Source organism: Camarhynchus parvulus, chromosome Z, assembly GCF_901933205.1.
Source record: "Camarhynchus parvulus chromosome Z, STF_HiC, whole genome shotgun sequence".
Classification (NCBI taxonomy): domain Eukaryota; kingdom Metazoa; phylum Chordata; class Aves; order Passeriformes; family Thraupidae; genus Camarhynchus; species Camarhynchus parvulus.
The window spans coordinates 41,492,606-41,512,024 of record NC_044601.1 but is presented as its reverse complement, the minus strand read 5'-3'; the positions used below and the strand labels follow the sequence as shown (position 1 = coordinate 41,512,024).

Genomic DNA, 19,419 nt, shown 5'->3' with positions numbered 1-19,419 from the left:
GTAACATCTTCATTTGATCTACTCAGCTGTAAAATATGAACATTCCCAAATCTGAAGTCAGTCAGACATCTAACACATGCTAATGAACCAACTTTGTTTCTGCAGATGCAATTAAAATCCTCATCTTTATCTATGCAGTCCAGGTTATAAAGGCTGATACCAGGCTGCAGGACTACATAATGCAAAAAAGCTAGCTAAACAGAAATGACGACACTAAAATGGAAAGCAGAAAGTCTGAGGGAGAAACAATCTTGCCTTGCAGCAGGAATAACGATCAGGCTGCCAAGACACAAAAGCAATCAAAACAGAATCAAAGGAGAAAGAGAAACAAAATTAGCAAAGCTCTTCATCCCTAATGATATGTAACAGTGCTTATATTTCATGTTTGAAATCTCACTTGTTTTTCTTCTACAAGAATATGCTATATAAAAATGATAGCACAAGAAAAAATAGCAATGTAATGTCATCACTGGGTTTTTCCCTGCACAGGGATTCCCACTGCTGCCTCACCATCAATACCATTAATTACATTACATGCAGCTACTGTATTAGAAGAGGTAAGTGCTATGCCATATTCACAGAGCTGCTGACTGAGACTGGGAGCTGAGTTATGTACTGGATAGCTGGTATGTAATGCTCTGCAATGAATGCATCAAATTCAGCCTATGAGCACAGAAGGCGCTAAATTATGCGCAAAAATACACAAATATAAGCATTGAATGCAAGAGCAATCCATTGACTAGAATGTCTAGTTTCTCATTCCACTTAGAGAATGTATTGCTTCTGAATGCTAATCACTTATGGAGGTGATTACTATTCTGATCAGTGTTTTTTTAGGGTGCAGCCAACAAAGGCTAGAGTTAGCTTAAAACTCTGCTAGGCAATTATTGGAGAGAAAGAGAAGAATTTCATTTAGCTACATCAAAACATCCTTCTAGACAGTGGCTGTCTGAGGCCTGCAGTATTAAGATAAACTTTCAAGTACTTAAATATACCTTTTGCAATGGGCTGCTTATTAGGAACTGATTTTTTTCTTTGCTCTGGTGTCATTTACCAGCAATTTTAAAGAATTAATTAGTGAAGAAATGGGCAGAATTACATTTTCTCAATTCCAAATAGGCAGTGACTGGACTAGACAAGGTCTGTAGACCCAAGATAAAACTAAAAATTCTGCTAAAATTACCATGTGCTATGTACTAATTGCCATCAGGTATGTAAAAGCAGTGGTATTAATGTAGGTTGAAGTAACATGTGGGAAGTGACTCTGTAATTAGAATGCTATACATTGCTTGAACTGCAAAAAGCCTACTCTACTTATAGAAATGACAGAAAGGGTAAAAGAGTAAATATTTATGTTTTGGTAAGCCTCCAGAAAGAATGACTGCTGCCAAGAGGTTCAAGTTACGTAATCATTGCAATTATAGGTATCCAAGCACATGAAAAAGACATCAGTGCCAACACAGTATAGCATTAGACTTTATGGTGCACTCCACCCTGTTCCAAGCTGAAATATTTTCATTTTGAAACGGAGCTCATCCATGAACTACTGAAATACCAACTATTATCCAGTTACCCCTGTAAGATACTTTTACTGATTCGAAACCAGTCTGGATGATAAATCTTCTGTCCTCCTCTGTAATGTCTTTCTATATTGCTGAACTCTTCTTGATCCCCCATACTTATGGCATTTTTAACTCACTGCACAGAGCCTTCAATACCTTAGCTTTTTCTACCTTCCACCTGCAGTCCTGCAGCCTGCTTCCCACTTGCAGCTTCCTGCCCCTTCACACAAGCTTCTAGGAGAGAGTACCTCAGAATGGTTGCAGCAGTGTTTTTCTGTGGCACTCTTGTTTGTTATTCACCTCCTGGATTTGAAAACTCTTCTACTGCTGTTGGCAAGGACCCAAGGGAAGTGATTACACTGATGTTAGAATCACCACTTCTTTCTCCCAGTTTCTGATTTCTATGTCCTGTTGAAGTTTCTGGCTTATGATATAGGCCTCATAAATGTGTTTGCAGAGAGCTCAGCAATGAACCAGCTGTGCAGCACTCTGCTTAGCCAACCTGTGCTCCCAGCAATGGTAACAGTATGACAAACAACACATGAGAACTTCAAGTACCTCTTGACACAAAATACTGTTATTGTAGAAAAAGTTTGATAGACGATCCACCACTGATGGCTAAATACTTGTTTGTCTTCCTGATTGACTGCTGCTGATGATTTTTCTCGTTTCTCTTTCTCCCCATCTTTCTCTTATCTTCTGTTATTGTCTTTCCTTTTACTCTTTCCTCTGTAATAACATCCACTCTTAGAATTGATAAATGCCACCAAATATGGACCCACTAGTAAATCTTCATGCAACACACTATGATCTGTCACTACACTTTCTATCACTTTCTTTATCTTATTAAAAACCTAATTAATATTTTTTATTTCCCTTTACATATAGCACATATTTTATTATAACTCTTCTAATAATAGAATCTATAGTTTAATTATTTGAATAGTATCATGCTATTATCAGAACAATATCTGTATGTTTTAGTGCTTTGCTTTCCTAATTTTACTTTGGTCTGCAAAATTGAATTTGAAATACCATGGATAATTTTGTATTCTGTTATTGCATGTGCTGTTGTAATTCTCCTAGCTACCAGCATGTGCTAAAAAAAAAATGTTTCTCAAGCAAATCCAAATCTTCATTGATATTCAACAATCGTGAATTTATACCATTTAAAACTGAGAACTGAATGCTGTTGCCATACACTAACTTCCTCATAACAGGATGACACAATCATGTTCTTATTACTATAGAGGAAGTAATTCTTTTGGTCACCTCATAAGATTTCCAACATGATTAAAAAAAAAACAACCCCCAAAATCACTATGATCAAAAAATTAAAAATTTTCCAGAGCATAAAAAAAACTAAATAAATGTTGTGACTTGGTAGTTTCATAGTGAAAGCAAGATGTCCTATATAAGTATAAGTAATTTTTGCGGTGCAGACACTTTAAACTTGTGGTAACCTAAAAATCCCCTCCGTTTTTACACATATAAAGAAGACAGACAAGCATACATGAAGGAAACAAAACCCTGACATTAGTGGTAACTCAGGTACAATATTTTTAACCTTGCATAAGTTTTCCTTACCCTGGACCTCTCCTCTAGTTTTGTCATCATGACGACTGTTGCACCTTGTTGCTCCCACATCATTCTCCAGAAGTCACCAAAGGTTTCTGGCAATGCCCCCTGCGTTGCTATATAAGCATTCTGCTTCCTGTATCCATCGATGTAATTGGCATTGATATAGTCGCTGCCTGGGATGCCTGCAAAGAGAGGAGAGTGAAAACACAGGGCAGAGTTTCTCTGTTGTCCTGTTTTACAGGGGCTGAACAATCCCACGACACTGGATTTGATGAATCCTGGCTTGCTGTGGTGTGCCAAAGAGTGCATGGGTACTCACATGTGAGTGTAGGCCATCTGTGGAGTCAAGAGGCATGGTGTCTCTCTGGGAATAATTGTTCTTTTGAAAAAAGATACTTCATGTGATAAGAAATATAAAAGAAGCTTGAAAATCTGTATCAGGTAGAGAGACTTTGGGTCAACACAGCAGCATTTAAAAGCTGGTCTGATGCTGCCTGCAAACAGCCAAAATATGGCAGTGCTACCTGGGACAGACCTCTTTGAGGATTCTCAATCAGACCCCCTGAGTAGGCTCCTCAAACATTCTTGTTGAGGTCACTGCAATTCCTTTAAATACATAAGAAAAAAAAATCATCAAGATTATTAATATCATTACTATTTTCATTTTCTCCATTAAACGCTAAGATAATTATGAGTTTTATTGTAACAAAACACATTATATAAGCCAGATTTAAGAAACAGTGAAATTTTCTATATGGTGTATGCATGAAATAAAGACCTTTGCAACACTGAATAAGAATTAAAAGCATTAAAAGAAGTGGGATCCAAGACTTGTGAGCACATGGGACCTACGCCATTATTTGCTTGAGGCTCAGGTATTTTGGACAAGACTTATACAGGAGCTTTTGCTGTGTCTACCAGACACATGTCCCTTCTTAGAGCCCCATAGGAAGCAGGTCAGTTCCTAACTGCAATCTATATAACGCAGGGTATGCCACAGGAAGCCTGGAGTGGAACATGCTGCCTACCCAGGCCAAGGAGGCGTACTGGCTGTAGCAAAGGTCACATTATTAGTCTGCACTAACAAGGCAGGCATACTCATGGAAATGGATAAATATGGACTTAAAATTCTCAGACCACTGCTGAATTCAGCAGTGCAGTGTCCAGCTTTTAACTCAGACTACATGTGTGCTGAAAGATAAAGCACTGAGGGAACCATTTTTATGTCCCTGCCGTTATTTTAACTGATCACTAGAGAAAGAAATAAGATACTCATGTGAGATCTCAGCGCTGGCTGAATGGCAAAGCAGTGTTAATTAGCTGAATATAGTCATCTGCAACTTAGTAAGTTTTGTTGAAGTAATTGACAGAAGTTACTTATTTGAGCAGAAATGAATGATTTATATTTATGCAGCCAATCTGCCACACACAACTTTACAACCCCAAGAAATTGTGGAGGTTCCACAAACTCTTGCAAAAGAAAGTCAAGGCGATGATACCAGCTCCAGATTTATTCTACAGCTATGACTGTTTTCCCTCATCAAAGCAACAAAATTGAGTTTCTTTGTCTATGAAACAGAATAAATTGTTAATAAATATTTCCCAACATCTTTGTCAGAAACAAAATCTTCAAATAGATTCTGATGCATTTTCTCCTGCTAGTGATTCCAAATCAGGAATTACTGGAGCTGCACACTCCTATCTTTCCTGAGTATAAGTAGCACACGTCTGAAAATGTCTTCCAAAATATTTTTAATTTGAATGGAAATTAGGGGTACCTCTTTAAAAAGGACTGTTCCTTTTAAGCTACAATTTTAATTGTTTCAGTACTTATTCAGGGTAAACCTGAATGTTTCAATCCACTACTAACTTAGCAGTGAATGAACCCACAGACCAAATGTCACAGTAAGTAATATACAATATAATCTGGAAATTATTCAGATTATGGGTTACTGCAGCTGTAGTCTAGTAAAAAATTTTGCCTTCAAGCCCGATAAAGTTCCATATATGTTCTTGTTTCATATGTTCAAATCATATTTAAACTAAATTTTTAATTTGTTTTTATTTTCTGTACACAATTAGAAGAAAATCTTGACAGAATATTTCAGAGATGGAAAGACTTTCTGACTTCAGGGTTACAAGAGAGGCAGAAAATGGCACTCCTCAGGCAAGATGTAAGAATGGACACAGGCATATGTCTGACTGATTTGACCTGACTGAAAATTTCTTCAGGAGAAAAATAAAACAAACAAACGAAAAAAACTTGTTAACCTGCATAGTCCATAGCTGAAAAGCATGATTTCCCTCCATGAAAGTCTGAAAGTGGAGTTCAAAAGCATCATTCTTGTAGACTTGAAGCTGTTCTATGTGACAATTCTTATTGTGGATAGTGGAATTAATGATATCGAAAATATAACTGCTAGGCACAATGTATTTGTATTTTCACAATGCTTTGTATTTTCTTCCTTTATCAAGATAATAATATTTTTTTTCACAAAACAGATGAGAAAGAAGAATGAAGCCAACAGGAGAGATCTACACCAACTGGGTATTATTACCAAAGGAACTGAGAAAGCTGGTAAGAAATGTTTTCTGCATAAATTAGAATTCTATTATGATGCCTGGTATCGTACTTTGAAGCACATCTTATAAATAAAAGCCTGAGGAAAAAATGAAAAACAACACTTTGTAAAGTGGTTAAATGATCTTCTGGGAAAGCTGTCCTCTGGAACTGATAATGCACAAACTCAGTGTGAAAATTAAGCATGAGAACTATTGCAAGCTGTTCCCTAAAGAATGATCTTTATGAATTTTAGCAACCAATACTAGTACCTGATGTAAAGAAATCCAGAATGCCTAAAATTGTAAATTCTCTTTCTACTTGCCAATTTGTATTGAATTTATTGAAAAATTATATTAAAATATGTACCTTATAAATTAAATAAATTCTAATTCTTTCAATTAGAATGAAGAAAAGCTTTCAGATTACACCTTCCTTGATCTAAGATTCATGTCAGAAAGAATTAAGATTAAGAATATTGACAAATGGAAGGAAGATTTCTTCAAATATAGATTAAAGTGGAAAATTTCACTCTGTTTCTCTACTGTATTTCTGTAAAGTGGACATGAAAAATTCTGTATGTCCTTTAGCTAGAAAAATTATTTTACAAGGCAAGTCAGCTTCACTGCACCAAATGAGGATATACTTCGGACATGGACATGAAATTCCATTTACCACAGGCCCATTGGTTAATTGGTTAATTAATGGATTAACCAATGAAGTTTTGGGGAAAAAAAACCCCAACAAAACACGTTGCTTCAACACTTGCACTGAGCTTTGCATCAAGCATTTATTGCTAGCAGAATACAGTACTTAATAGTACTGTACAGTACTCAACAATACTTGATCCAGAATGCTCAGCTCCATTTTCTCTCTCTCACATAGTATCCATTAGGGATGTTCTCTGTTCTCTATCCATTCTCATAGTCCCTTTAAGTATTGTACCCATTTCTCACAGAGTCTCTTTTCATGCATGACCTCAGTTTCACATCCTCCTCCAAAATCCTTAAAGCCCTCTAGGGAAGGTGCCTCATGATGAGAGGACTAATGAATTTGTTAAAAATAACAAATACAACAATTGAATATCTGTAAATACCTACAATGACAAAGAATTAAAAAATCATCAACAACAAGTATATCTGAATATTAAAATTTCCTTTTCTGAAATGACTTTTCTGGCCATAACCTCATTCTGAGCTGAGAAAACAGAACAATTTTGTGTCAAGTCCAATAGTGCAAAAACAATCAAATGACAACCAGTCTGACTGCAGTACAATGAAATCCTGCAAACTTTTTTTAGCTGCCATAGCTTGAAGGCAACATACCCACAAGCACAGCAGCAATTGCCATCATTACTTAAATTTGGGTTTCATAGTTAAGAGAGGTCAGTTGTTCTGTAAAAGCATGGGTCAAAAAAGGGACAAAGCAACCAAATTCTGTAAAATTGATATGAACTTTACCTACGTCTTTTGGCATCAGTGGGATTTATTGTACCTTTAGGATGGCATACCTGAAGTATAAATTTAGGGTAATCTATGCAGTATAACCTGACTTTTATAAGTTTCATGAAAGCAGAGACACAATTTCTGCACATGAAGTCAGTTAAAGACCAAGCTCCTGAACCATGATTCTACCGTAACTATTTTCTAGTAGCATTTTCAACTATGGTGATGAATGACCAGAGTCTGCAATCTCTTAATTTAGCCATACAGGAGTTAAACACAATGGGGGAAGAATCAGGTGAGTAGGTCAGCACAAAAGACAATCTACTTTTAAATATCTCAAGAGAACAAAGTTTAGTTTTTACTTAGTCCAAGTGAATGAGCAATGAAATAAAATTAGCCCAATGCCACAATTAAAGTACAGAAGATAAAAAACCCCATGAACTGTATTGCTCTCAATTTATGTGGAGAACTCATGAGCTGAGATGACAGTACAGCTTACTGCAACATAGACTCAGATCCACAAGGCTAATAATGTAGACCCTAGGAATGATTCACTTGATTTCCTGAGGAGAGTTATAACCTTAAATAACTTTAATTAGACTTCACATTTTATTCACAAACTCAAATCAAATAGTGAAATTATTTCAAGCCTTTACAAAGGCTGAGTACTGAACAGCCTTTCTATTTAAAATAAATTAAACTATAAAGCTTTGTTTCTGCGCTGCTTCCCTAAGACATGTGCTTTTAGTCATGTGCATAAATAGTGTGAAGTAATAGGATTAAATTCTGTCATGCTTGTAAACAAGTTGGAAAAATACCATTATGAACTCAGAGTGTTGATGAAGTTGTACTACTGGTTTAAATCAATGTCTGGTGTTTTGAACAATGTCAGAGCAAAAACCACAGGCTGGTTGTGCATGTGTGAACAAAACAGTGAGAAAAATCTAATTTATATAAGAAGAATGCATCAGGTTAACTACAAAAGGATGCAGATCAGGCCCCTTGCTATCCTCTCTTTTTCATCTCCTTCTCTCTTGCTTTCTTTGTCACACCACCCCAGCTCTGCACCATCCACATGGAAGGAACCATGTGGAATCTGGGGTGATATTCTTTGTTCTCTCTCTCTCTTGCTTTGTCTGATCAAACCACAGCTGCCATTCTATCCCATACTCCATACTGAACTTTATTGCAGGAGTGGGGAGATTGTGAACATGTGTTGTGGCTTGTTAGCCAGGACCTTTGAGGGGTTAATTTTAGGACTTGAGAGCTATATTAGTGTAATGTACAAAATTAAGGGCTTGCTAGCCACCACATTTGTGGAAGCAAGTTGTAAGAATGTAGAGGCTTGTTAGACAACACTTTTGGACTCTAAATAGTTGTCTGATTGTTGGAGTTACAGCATGCCTTAAGAACAAAAGCACAAGAGATCTCACTCCAGTCCGGCTCCTTTGTACAGCCTGATGAGAACTCAGCATGACAATGTGCCCCTTGCCATGGGTTGTGACAGCAGCCCTGGTTGGCAATATTGTGCCTGATGCCCCTGAGGACGTTTGTCCATCCTGGCTGCCCGGGCACTGCTGACTCATGTTCAACTCGCTCCCCAGGTCCTTTTCTGCTCTCCAGCATCTCATTCTCCACCTGTTTTTACTTCCAAGGTTGCCCCATCCTAGGTGCAGAATCTTGCACTTTGTCTTGTTGAACTTCCTGTGGTTGTTGATTGTTCAGCCCCCTGATTTGTCAAGGAAACTCTGTAGGGCCTACTTACCTTTATGGGAGTCAACAGCTTCCGCAGTTTTGTATAGTTTCCAAACATGGTTAGTATCCCTTCCAGTCCTACATCCAAGTCATTTATGAAGACGTTGAAGAGCACCAGCTCTAAGGTGGAGCCCTACAGAATCCCACTAGTGGCAGGTTCCCAACCTGACGTCACCCCATTCACTGCAACCCCTTGTGCCTGACCTGTGAACCAGTTGCTCACCCATCACATGATGTGTTTATCCAACTGTATGCTCAACATTTTGTCCAAAAACATAGACCATGAGAGAAGGTATTAAAAGCTTTGCTGAAATCCAAAAAAATTACATCAACTGTCATTCCTTAATCACCTTGGCCAATGAACAGGTGCTAGGTGCCAGTAACAAGTGTTTCTGTGGATGTTTTTGTTACATGAAATCTATATAGTTAAGCAAATAATCAAATTGAAATGGTCCAAGCACAAATCTGTACTTTAAGAACTCACTGAAATATGGAGCAGCACAAAACCAATGAAGTACTCCAGTAGTGAATATTTGTAAAATGAAGGTTTTTAATAAAGACTAAAGAAAATTCTCTACATATCATCCTAGAAGGATGAAGGAAAGGAAAAGATGAAGGATGAAGAAGGAAAAAGAAATGTCGGGAAAAGAAAACCTATAGATAGGTGGATTGATAACCTATTGATACCTGGACTGTTAGGAGGAATAGGAGAGTATGGTGAAGAGGGAAAACATGAATGGTATGGAGACTCAAAGAGAAATGTTGAATTAGGGAGAATTTATGGACAGAAGGCAATGCCAGAAAGGGATAGGCAGCAGATGCAGAATTAGGTCTGACAAAGAAAGGGATTGTTTAGAGGGCGGAAGAGAAGTATTTGAGAGGAAAGGGAAAAGGTGACAAAAGTGAAATGTAAGCATGCAAATGAAGAACTAAGAATGTAGATCTGCAGGCAAGATGAGAAATTTGGAAGATTGCAGGTGAGAAAAGAAACTTGGAAGGTGATCAGCAGAAATACATGGGAAAAAGGAGAAGTTCCTTTATTAAAAAAACCAAAACTAAGCATGAATTTGTTCGGTTTTGGTCTAAGAACTGTCTAGTATTAAGGACTCCAGAAGGGAAATAAACGGATTGTTCTGTGTAGGTCCTCAGTGGCATAGGTAAGAGCACTGCATCAGGAAACGATCCACAATGCATGACAGTATGTGCAGATGGCAGTATGTTAAACAATACTGCAAAGCAGATATTGAAATCTAACATGATGTCATCACACTGTGATTATTTTACTGCTGTCTGAAGCTGGGTTTAGTGATCTATTTAACGCTGAGTAACACAGCAGTTAACAGACAAAGGAATCTTTTATTGAATAGAAATATTAATTTATACTCTAAATTATGCACTCAAAGAGGCGATGAGTGTCTCTACTAATATGAAATGAATTTATATCTGACTTGATATTTCTTGCAAAACCCAGTTTCAATATGAGCGTTCACAGTAAACATGTACCAAATCTTCATCAGTCATTGAAGAACAAAGCCACCAGATGTTTTCCTGGAGTTTTTCCCAATGGAAAGTATGTCAACATATGCAGGAAAAATTGTTCTGACTAGATTTTAAGGGTATCAAGAATGGCAGCATTTAAGTTATAACTATTACAGTATCAGCAGGCTCACACACCTACAGCTTGCCTCAGCATTGTTGTCAAGACACGCACCACGACATCTGCACTATGAAATCTACTTCACAGGGGCCCTAACACCATGAAATCACTTCACCCATCTTTCTGTATCCATATTCTCTATGAGTATTTCTGTATCCATCACCAAAATAGTTTTGTTGTTTTTAAGGCGCTTCAAACTTGTAGGGTGAGGAGTCATTCAGTTCCTATTGTTAGCAGAAGGCAACATAAATGCAATGTGACAGGGTGCAAATACTTTGTACAGGTCATGACTCTTCCATAGTTACAATGCTCCAAACAATTTCTAAATCCTAGGATGATGGTCTGTATAATCAAAGCCAATTTACTGGCAACTGGCCATCAGACAAGTAAGAATATTAGCAGCTTCTTGCCTTTTCTTTCTTGACCATTTGTATTACAGTCAGAGCTTTCTAATTTTCTAGCAGAATTTTAAAGTCACTAAATTTCCCATAAAAAAATTACCCTGCTGAAGTATCATAGGTATTTTTTTTCTTTTAATAACTGGCATTATGCAAATGCATCCACATATAGAAGACTTTTAGTCATTAATATCTCCTAAAAGAATTGGCAAGGCATTTTAAAATGCAGAATGTCCCTCCCCACCCCCTGAATTTTTATTTACTTCTTAGAGGTTGAAGATCACAGACCTAGCTGTTTTAACTCAATCTGTTTGTCTTTTGATCAGTAAAATCTCCCTTAAATCCATTTGGATGCATATAATAAACTTCACTACATTCTAAAATTCTGTCATTATACTTTAAAATTCCAAGTGTCCATCTCAGAAACAGCCAAAGACAGCACAATATGACCTGATTTTAAGACTTCAATCAGATTTCAAGAACATGGGAACAAAATTTTGCAAAGTAAAATTTTCTATTCAGGAGGAAAACCAAATTACCATGTCCAACCTGGGTTTTCTCTCCAAAGGGAAATCTAATGTAATAAATTTAAACAGTGATAACAAAAGTATTTCTGTGAAATGAGTAATTATGTTGTGGAACTCCATACGGTATGTAATTAGAGAGGTCAAGAACTTAGTGGGGATTCAAAAGGTTTTAACAGGAGTTAGGAAGGGTACCAAAGTACTTTTAAAGTGTTAGTAAGCCTTGTGTTTCAGGGCTAATACAATTTTTAACAATTTGATATTATCAATAGTTGGAAAGAAGTAATTTCAAATCTCTGCTAATTGCTTCTCAAGACTTTCTAGTAATCACTCCAAACAGGCTACAGAGTTCTGCTATGGCACAAAACTGGCCTTGTGTCTCATTCTGAAGTACCAATTACAACATTCCATATTTCTGCAACACTGTTAAGATGCTAAATGTTCATCAGTGTAGGATTACAGTTTGGCAGATGCTTAGTCTTTTCTGCATATATATTTGCTCTTAAACAGCAAGCAACTGTCTAGGTGTAAAATGGAGCTCTTTTCATTAGAAAGGCACAGCTACTATACAAACCTCACTAAAAATATTAGTTTTCTTGTGGCCACCAAAGAAATGCAGATGAGGTCTACGTGTAGGCATGTATATGTACATGCATATATGTACCAAATATTCTCCAAATAGTTGTAACAAAATATATTGTAGTCCAAATTTATGTCCAGATCAAGTTGTATAGTAACATAGGTAAAGGAGAATTCATTTTTAAGTAATATTCCAAATCCTGATTTCTCTGGTAACATGAAAAGAAACAAACCTATCAACTGAATAAAGTGCTGGCCAGGCTGTGTATTTTCATATCTGAAATATCTACTTAAAACCTGAATGACAAGTACTTTTTACTAAATGCTAAAACAAATTTATTAAACTTTTGAAGGTACATAGACAAAATTTCATCTACGCAATCATGTAAAATCCCAGGAATAAAAATTTTTAAGGGGATAATTATATACTAAATTATTTCTGTTTTCAAGACTAAATATTATCTTATAAAAAGGCATTTAATATTTGATTTATTCACCATATGCTATTTTCACCATAATCTACAGACTTGGAAAAAAATTAAAATCATGCAAATCACCAAATGGGTGAATATTGCATTTGTGGTCTTACATCCAAGACTAATATTACAAAAGGTTATAATACTTTTCTCTCTGTAGACTCAGTGACTATTTGAAAGATGTAGAAATTTTAGCCTCATTGTGGTATTTCTTACTTAAAAAAGGCAAACAAACATTACAATTTAACTATATTTTTATCCCTGATCCTTAAAATACTCAATCCTTTCCAGGTACAATGTAAATTTTTTTCCACATTTTTACTATCACTTATGTAAAAATATAGTCCAAAGAACTGTGTAATTTCATACTTTCAATTACTTTCACTAACATTTTCTGCTTTGCCTCTTAAATTTTCTTCTCATTCTCTGAATATATTAATTTTTCTTTAAAGAGAACAAAATTTCAGAGAAATGTGGCAGTCCAGGTTTCTAATATATAAATTATCAAATAAATTTGATTGCATTTAATTTTTTTGCTTTCCTTCTCTCCTCCTTTACACAACTCTTTTTCCAAACAAAATCCCTGGAAAAAATTGAGTCTTCTTTTTGCCAGTTACACTTATCTCCCAGTTAAGTATTTTGTTCTGAAGAACGCCATTCAGAAACCCCGTCCAGTTGCTGTTCCTGACCTATTCAGGCCATGTACTTTGACCTCTTGTCAAAGAGAGACAGGAAAGAATATATTTATTGAGTTACATTACATATAGTGATAATTAGAATAGCCTCTCTTTAGTGTTGAGACAGGTAGAGCCAGGTTTCTACACCAGCCATATTCTTTTACAAGGCAATATGAAAAATTGTATGTTGCAAAAAAAAATCTTGTCAGAACTGCTATATGAACCTCAAAGGTGGAAAAATATGAGCAGCTTATCATATGCATATTCTTCAAGGTAATCATTAAAATTTGCTAATACATTTGAGAAGCTCTTATCCGTATTATCAAAGCCTATGGTATGCAGCCGCAATGAATGAGGAAAGATCTAAACTTCAGTCAGTGGGATTGCCTTTTTCTTCACCAAGAAGCTAATATGAAAGTGGATTACACCTATAAATCCAGTGTCTTTAGGTCTGGAGTAGCCAAAGATAAGCAACTGTTTATAACCATAAATTACAATTCTTGCAGTTTAACTTGTACCACATTATGACTGAAATAACTATGACCTTGAATACAGATCCCTCTATCTTATATATTGTATGCAAGTCCTGTTGGAGCTAACTAAAGACAACTCTTATTTTCATTTAAATTGTGTCATTTAAACATATAATTTGTTTGATTATGGCCATCACTAATACTTGACTGTCAACAACATAGAATAAACTGAAAATCCGTCTTCAACCTAAGAAATAGGTTAATAGTAAGGCAGAATTGGAAAAAAATAAAAAGAATCCTCTGAGTGAAAACTAGTATGTCCTGATGCTTGGTAAAACAGACACAACACCTAGGACTGGCTGCCTGTAACAGTTTGCTTGAGATAAAACTTTAAAGTGTTTATTATTTTGGGAAGCTTTGTAACAAAGATATAATGAAAAGCTCTCACTAAATCACACTGTCAATCTTTGGTCAGTGAGATACTCCCAAAAATGCCTGCATGTGGGCATTTGTTTAAAAACTCTAGTTTGATATTTATATTGGAAATTAAAATTAAAGTTCTAAGAGAGAGTTTTCAAAATTTCCCCAGAGGACATGAAGTTCAACTGATTTTTTTTCCCACAATAAGGTTCTGCAAAGTAAAATTCAATGAGCAGATATCTTGATAATTTCACTGATGAACAAATGCCTCAATTAAAGAAGGTTTGTTTACTGCTACGTTTGCTGTGTAGTGTTAGTATAAGTAAGCAGCAATATTAATTTACTTCAGATAACTCACTGGCACGTACACAGGGACCTAATGCACTCAGTGTTACACATGAATGTACTTTTTAGTGCAAGTTCATAATATGTTACTGACAATAAGCATCAGAAGAGGATTGTCGTTACAGGAATTTACTGGAAGTGCTGTAATTAACACTTCTTTATATTACTATATGAAGATATTGATTGGTAAAATTATTCTAGATGTTAGGATTTAATTAATTTAATTTTAAAGGTCTCCTTACCTTCTATTGCTGAGAGTAGAACACGAGAATGGTCGTATGCAATTACATTCGCATATCTATTCTTTGGTTTGTTTACTTCCAGGTTAGAGTGTTCCCATGTGAACTGCTGGCCAGGATCAATAGACTTCAAAAGACAAAGAGAAAAAAAGGAAAGGAAACTTTCAGCTATGGACAACATAACTGTTTCATTCATAGTAATTCAACTACGGTAACTAAAATCCCATAGTTTGTGCTGGAAATAATTTCCTTTTGAAAGAAAATTATTACTTCAGGACACACTGTTAACATATTAGATCATATTACATTAACCATTTTGTATTTATGCATCTGAAATTTCCATGAGGAATTTAACCACAAGCTTTTAAAATCCAGGGCTTTTTCTTCAGAGAAAGCAAGCTATCCACGCTTTTATCTTTTTACTCATTTCAGAAAGTGAGGGGTTCTAGATTAACAGAAAATTAATAAATACCATAAATCTCAAAAACACTGGGATGAAGGGGAATAAGTATTTTTGCCTTTATTAGTAAGAACACATGTTCAAAAATTTCCTTGAACTGCTTACTAAATAAACTCCAAAGGTTCCTGAAGTAGTTTTTCAGAAGAAAACAGATGTTACTTTTCTTTCATTTTGATGCCAGACCAACCCATGACACTAGTGTTGCTCAGGAAACTAGCTGTGTTGCATCCATAGACAGCATCAAGAAAGTTGCTTTTCATTTCCTTGAGTCATAAATAAGTAAGAAATTCAGGCATATTTGAAATTTTAATGATATCTTATTCATAAACATAACTAAACTTATTAATAAACAAAACTACATGTTTCAAGATTTGCTGTTTGTTTTCTGTTCCAGGGTGGAATTATAGAAGCGTTCACCACAATCCTTTATCCTTCACCACTAGGGAAACTTCAGACTCTAGTATTTTTACCTCTATAGTTGAATGACCTGTGCAGCAAAATGAATGCAAAATAGGTAACAGATGGCACCTGTTTATGCTCACTATGGTAGTGGCTGTATGAAAGGTCATCTCACACTGAGAAGCCATGAATAATCACCTATTGTTTTACCTTCCCTTTCTGTAATATTAGAGACCTTAAAATTGTTTCATCAATATGAATACACAACTATGGCTTGAGGTTTATGCCCTCTGATTAATCCTGGTAAGAACTGGCAGCTCCCAATGACAGCTAGCGGTAAACTATATTAAAAAAAAAAAAAAAAAGACACAGATAAGCCAAGGTGGGGCAGTTCACCAACACTATGCTCATTTTCTACGAGTAGACCACCAACACGGCACAAGTCAGGAGATCTGTACTGTCACTAGAGCATCAAGCCAACAGCTTTGCTGACTCTTGCCAGGGCATGATGTGTAATCTATTAGAGTAGGTATTACCTGACAATGACCATGTGTGAAATTAGTTAATGTGATTTTACCAAGACTTATCCCTTAGACTGATCATTTGGCCAATCTGAAAATTGCTTCATTCTCATGCATCTTTTCATATTTTATACGATTTATTTATTTAATATTTTGAGAATGAATTTGCTTCTTTATTGAGATTATTGTAAAAAAAATTGCCTGTCTGCCTGATAGAGAAGCATTTGTCTTTGGGAAAACAAATACCTCAGAAAAACAAGTGCTTTATCCTATTAAGCAATACCATAGGCTCAATTAACTTTTATAACAAAAAAATTATAAATTCCTGCATAACCTAGCTATGGAGACTAGCGGAGTGGGATGGCTCAGGTTCTGGCTCATCCTTTACCTACAGCAACTGAGACAGAGTGCTTGGCAAATCCTCCCTCACAAGGAAATGAACTGGGACTGTTTAGAGGAATGAGGAAGAAATTAAATGCTTGGGGTCATGATGAAGGCCATGAAAATTCTACTTATGCTTTGGATATGATTCATTTGAATTCACAAAATTCACAGAATGACTAAGTTGGAAGAGACATTAAAGATCAACGAGTCCAACCCATGCCCTAAAGCCTCAATTGGCAGACCATTCCAGAATTTTATCACTCTTTCCATAAAAAACTTTTTCCTGATGTCCAACCTATATTCCCTTGGTGCAGCTTAAGACTGTGTCCTCCGGTTCTGTCAGTTGTTCCCTGGAGAAAGAGACCAACCCCACCTGACTACAACCACCTTTCAGGGAGTTCTAGAGAGTGATAAGGTCACCCAAGTCTCCTTTTCTCCAGGCTAAACACCCCTGGCACCCCCAGTCGTTCCTCACAGGGTTTGTGTTCCCAGCCCCTCACCAGCCTCGTTGCCTCCTCTGGATGCACTCAAGCGTCTCAAGGTCCTTCCCAAACTGAGGGCCCAGAACTGGACACAGCACTTGAGGTGTGGCCTCACCAGTGCTGAGTACAGGGGAAGAATGACCTCCCTGCTCCTGCTGGCCACACTGTTCCTGACACAGGCCAGGATGCCTTTGGCCTTCTTGGCCACCAGGGCACACTGCTGGCTCCTGTCCAGTCGGCTGTCACCAGTACCCCCAGGTCCCTTTCCAGCCACACTGTCCCCAGCCTGTAACACTGCAGGGGGTTATTGTGGCCAAAATGCAGGACTTGGCACTTGGACTTGTTAAACTTCATCCTGTTAGACTCTGCCCATCCATCCAAACATTCCAGGCCTCTCTGCAGAGCCCTCCTACCCTCCAGCTGATCAACACGCAATCCCAGCTTAGTGTCATCTGCAATACTAATGAAAGACTCAGTACCCTCATCCATGTTGTCAATAAAGATATTGAACAGAACTGGCCCTAGCACTGGATCCTGAGGACAGCACTACTGACTGACCCCAGCTGGATGCAGCCCCGTTCACCTCCACCCTCTGGGCCTGGCCATCCATCCAGTTCTGAACCCAGCACAGAGCGCTCCTGTCCAAGCCGTGGGCTGCCAGCTTGTCTAGGAGTGTGCTGTGGGAGACAGTGTCAAAGGCCTTGCTGAAGTCCAGGTAGACAATATCCACAGCCTTTCCTGAATCCACCAGGCAGGGACCAGGTTGGTCAAACACAATGTTCCCCTCCATAAGCCATGCTGGCTGGGTCTGATACCCTGGCCACCCTGTAAGTTCTGTGTGATGACACTCAATATAAGCTGTTCCATGACCTCACCTGGTACTGAGGTCAGGCTGACTGGCCTATAATTACCAGGATCCTCCTTCCCACCCTTTGTGTGAACGGGTGTCACACTGGTCACCTTCTAGTCCTATGGAACCTCACCAGTGAGCCAGGACTGCTGGTAAATGATGGAGAGGGGCTTCACAAGCTCATCTGCCAGCTCCCTCATGACCCTGGGATGGATTCCACCTGGTCTCATGGATTAATGAAAATCCAAGCATCTCAGCAGTTCTCTGACTGCCTGCTCTTGGATAATGGGGGGAACATTCTGCTCCCTGATATCATCGAGCAACCCAAGAGGACAGTTGTCCTGAAAGTCTTCTCACTAAAAACTGAGACAAAGAAGGCATTAAGCCCCTCTGCCTTATCCTCATCTGCAGTAACAAAGTTCCCTTCTGCATCTAATAAAGAACAAAGATTAGTCTTACTCTTCCTTTACCATTAATATATTTGTAAAAAGAGTTTTTATTATCCTTGGTGATAAAAATTGCCATTTTAAGTTCAAACTGAGCTTTAGCCTCCCTAATTTTTTTCTACATACTCTAGCAGCCCTCTTAAATACTACCTGAGAAACCTGACCCTCCTTCCAAAGATAATACATCCTTTTTTTAATTCTTGAGCTCCAGTAGAACCTCCTTGCCCACCCAGGCTGAATGTTTGCCTCATTGGTTCTTCTTTCAGCACACAGGGACAGTCTGTTCCTGTGCCCTCAAGATCTCCATTTTGAGGCATGCCCACCCTTCCTGAACTTCTTTATTTTTAAGGACTACTTCCCAAGGAACTCTCTGAATAAGTCTCATGAACAGGCCAAAGTCTGCCCTCTGAAAGTCCAATGAAAAAAGTCGTATTAATGTTCCTCTAGACTTCACTAAATACTGAGAATTTTGTAATTTCATGATCACTGCGCCCCAAGCAGCCTCCAACCACCACGTCTCCCACCAGCCCATCTCTATTGGCAGAAAACAAATCTAACATAGTCCCTCCCCTGGTGGGGTTACCCACCAGCTGTGACAAAAAGTTGTCCCCCTCAAACTAAAAATTTCCTGGACTGCCTCTTTTCAGCTGTATTGAGTTCCCAACAAATGTCCAGCAAGTTGAAATCACCAACAAGAACTAGGGCTGATGATCCAGAAACATTCTCTAGCTCTTTATAGAATGAATTGTCCACCACTTCTTCCGGGTTGGGTGGACCATACCAGACTCCCAGTAGGATGTCAGCCTTATTGGCCTTCCCCCTAATTGTATCACTTTATGTGATACATTAATTGTATCACTATATGTGTTACTAACAGTTAAAAAGGCACACTTAAATGCAGCTCAGAAAGAATCTCATTTTTTTTAAGGTTCTACACAGTTTTTGACATCAAACTCTTTGGGTTCACTGTCTTAGAAATTTGAGTGACTATGCCCAACACATATTAAAATGTCAGAAGTATTAGGAACTTATTTCTTACTCATCAATAAAGCAATTGGTACAATTTTACTCTCTAATTTCACTCAGCAAAATTTTTATTTCTTTTTCTTACAATTTAGTTTCATTCTAGTAATGTTTTCCCATGCTCTGAGAAGGATGGCTGGTACAATTTTGAAGCGGGTATGCA

At 37.4% G+C, this 19,419-nt stretch overlaps 1 protein-coding gene across 29 annotated transcripts in view; it reads right to left on the bottom strand.

Moving 5' to 3' along the window:
* Positions 1-19,419, bottom strand: part of PTPRD (protein tyrosine phosphatase receptor type D) — a 1,161,500-nt gene that overhangs the window by 49,255 nt on the left and 1,092,826 nt on the right. For all 29 annotated transcript variants that reach the window (XM_030968017.1, XM_030968045.1, XM_030968047.1 and 26 more), the window contains 2 exons: positions 14,695-14,818; positions 3,150-3,325 (listed from right to left, as the gene is read on the bottom strand). In XM_030968017.1, coding sequence (XP_030823877.1) covers positions 3,150-3,325; positions 14,695-14,818 — 300 coding nt within the window. The remainder of the gene's footprint in view (positions 1-3,149; positions 3,326-14,694; positions 14,819-19,419) is intronic.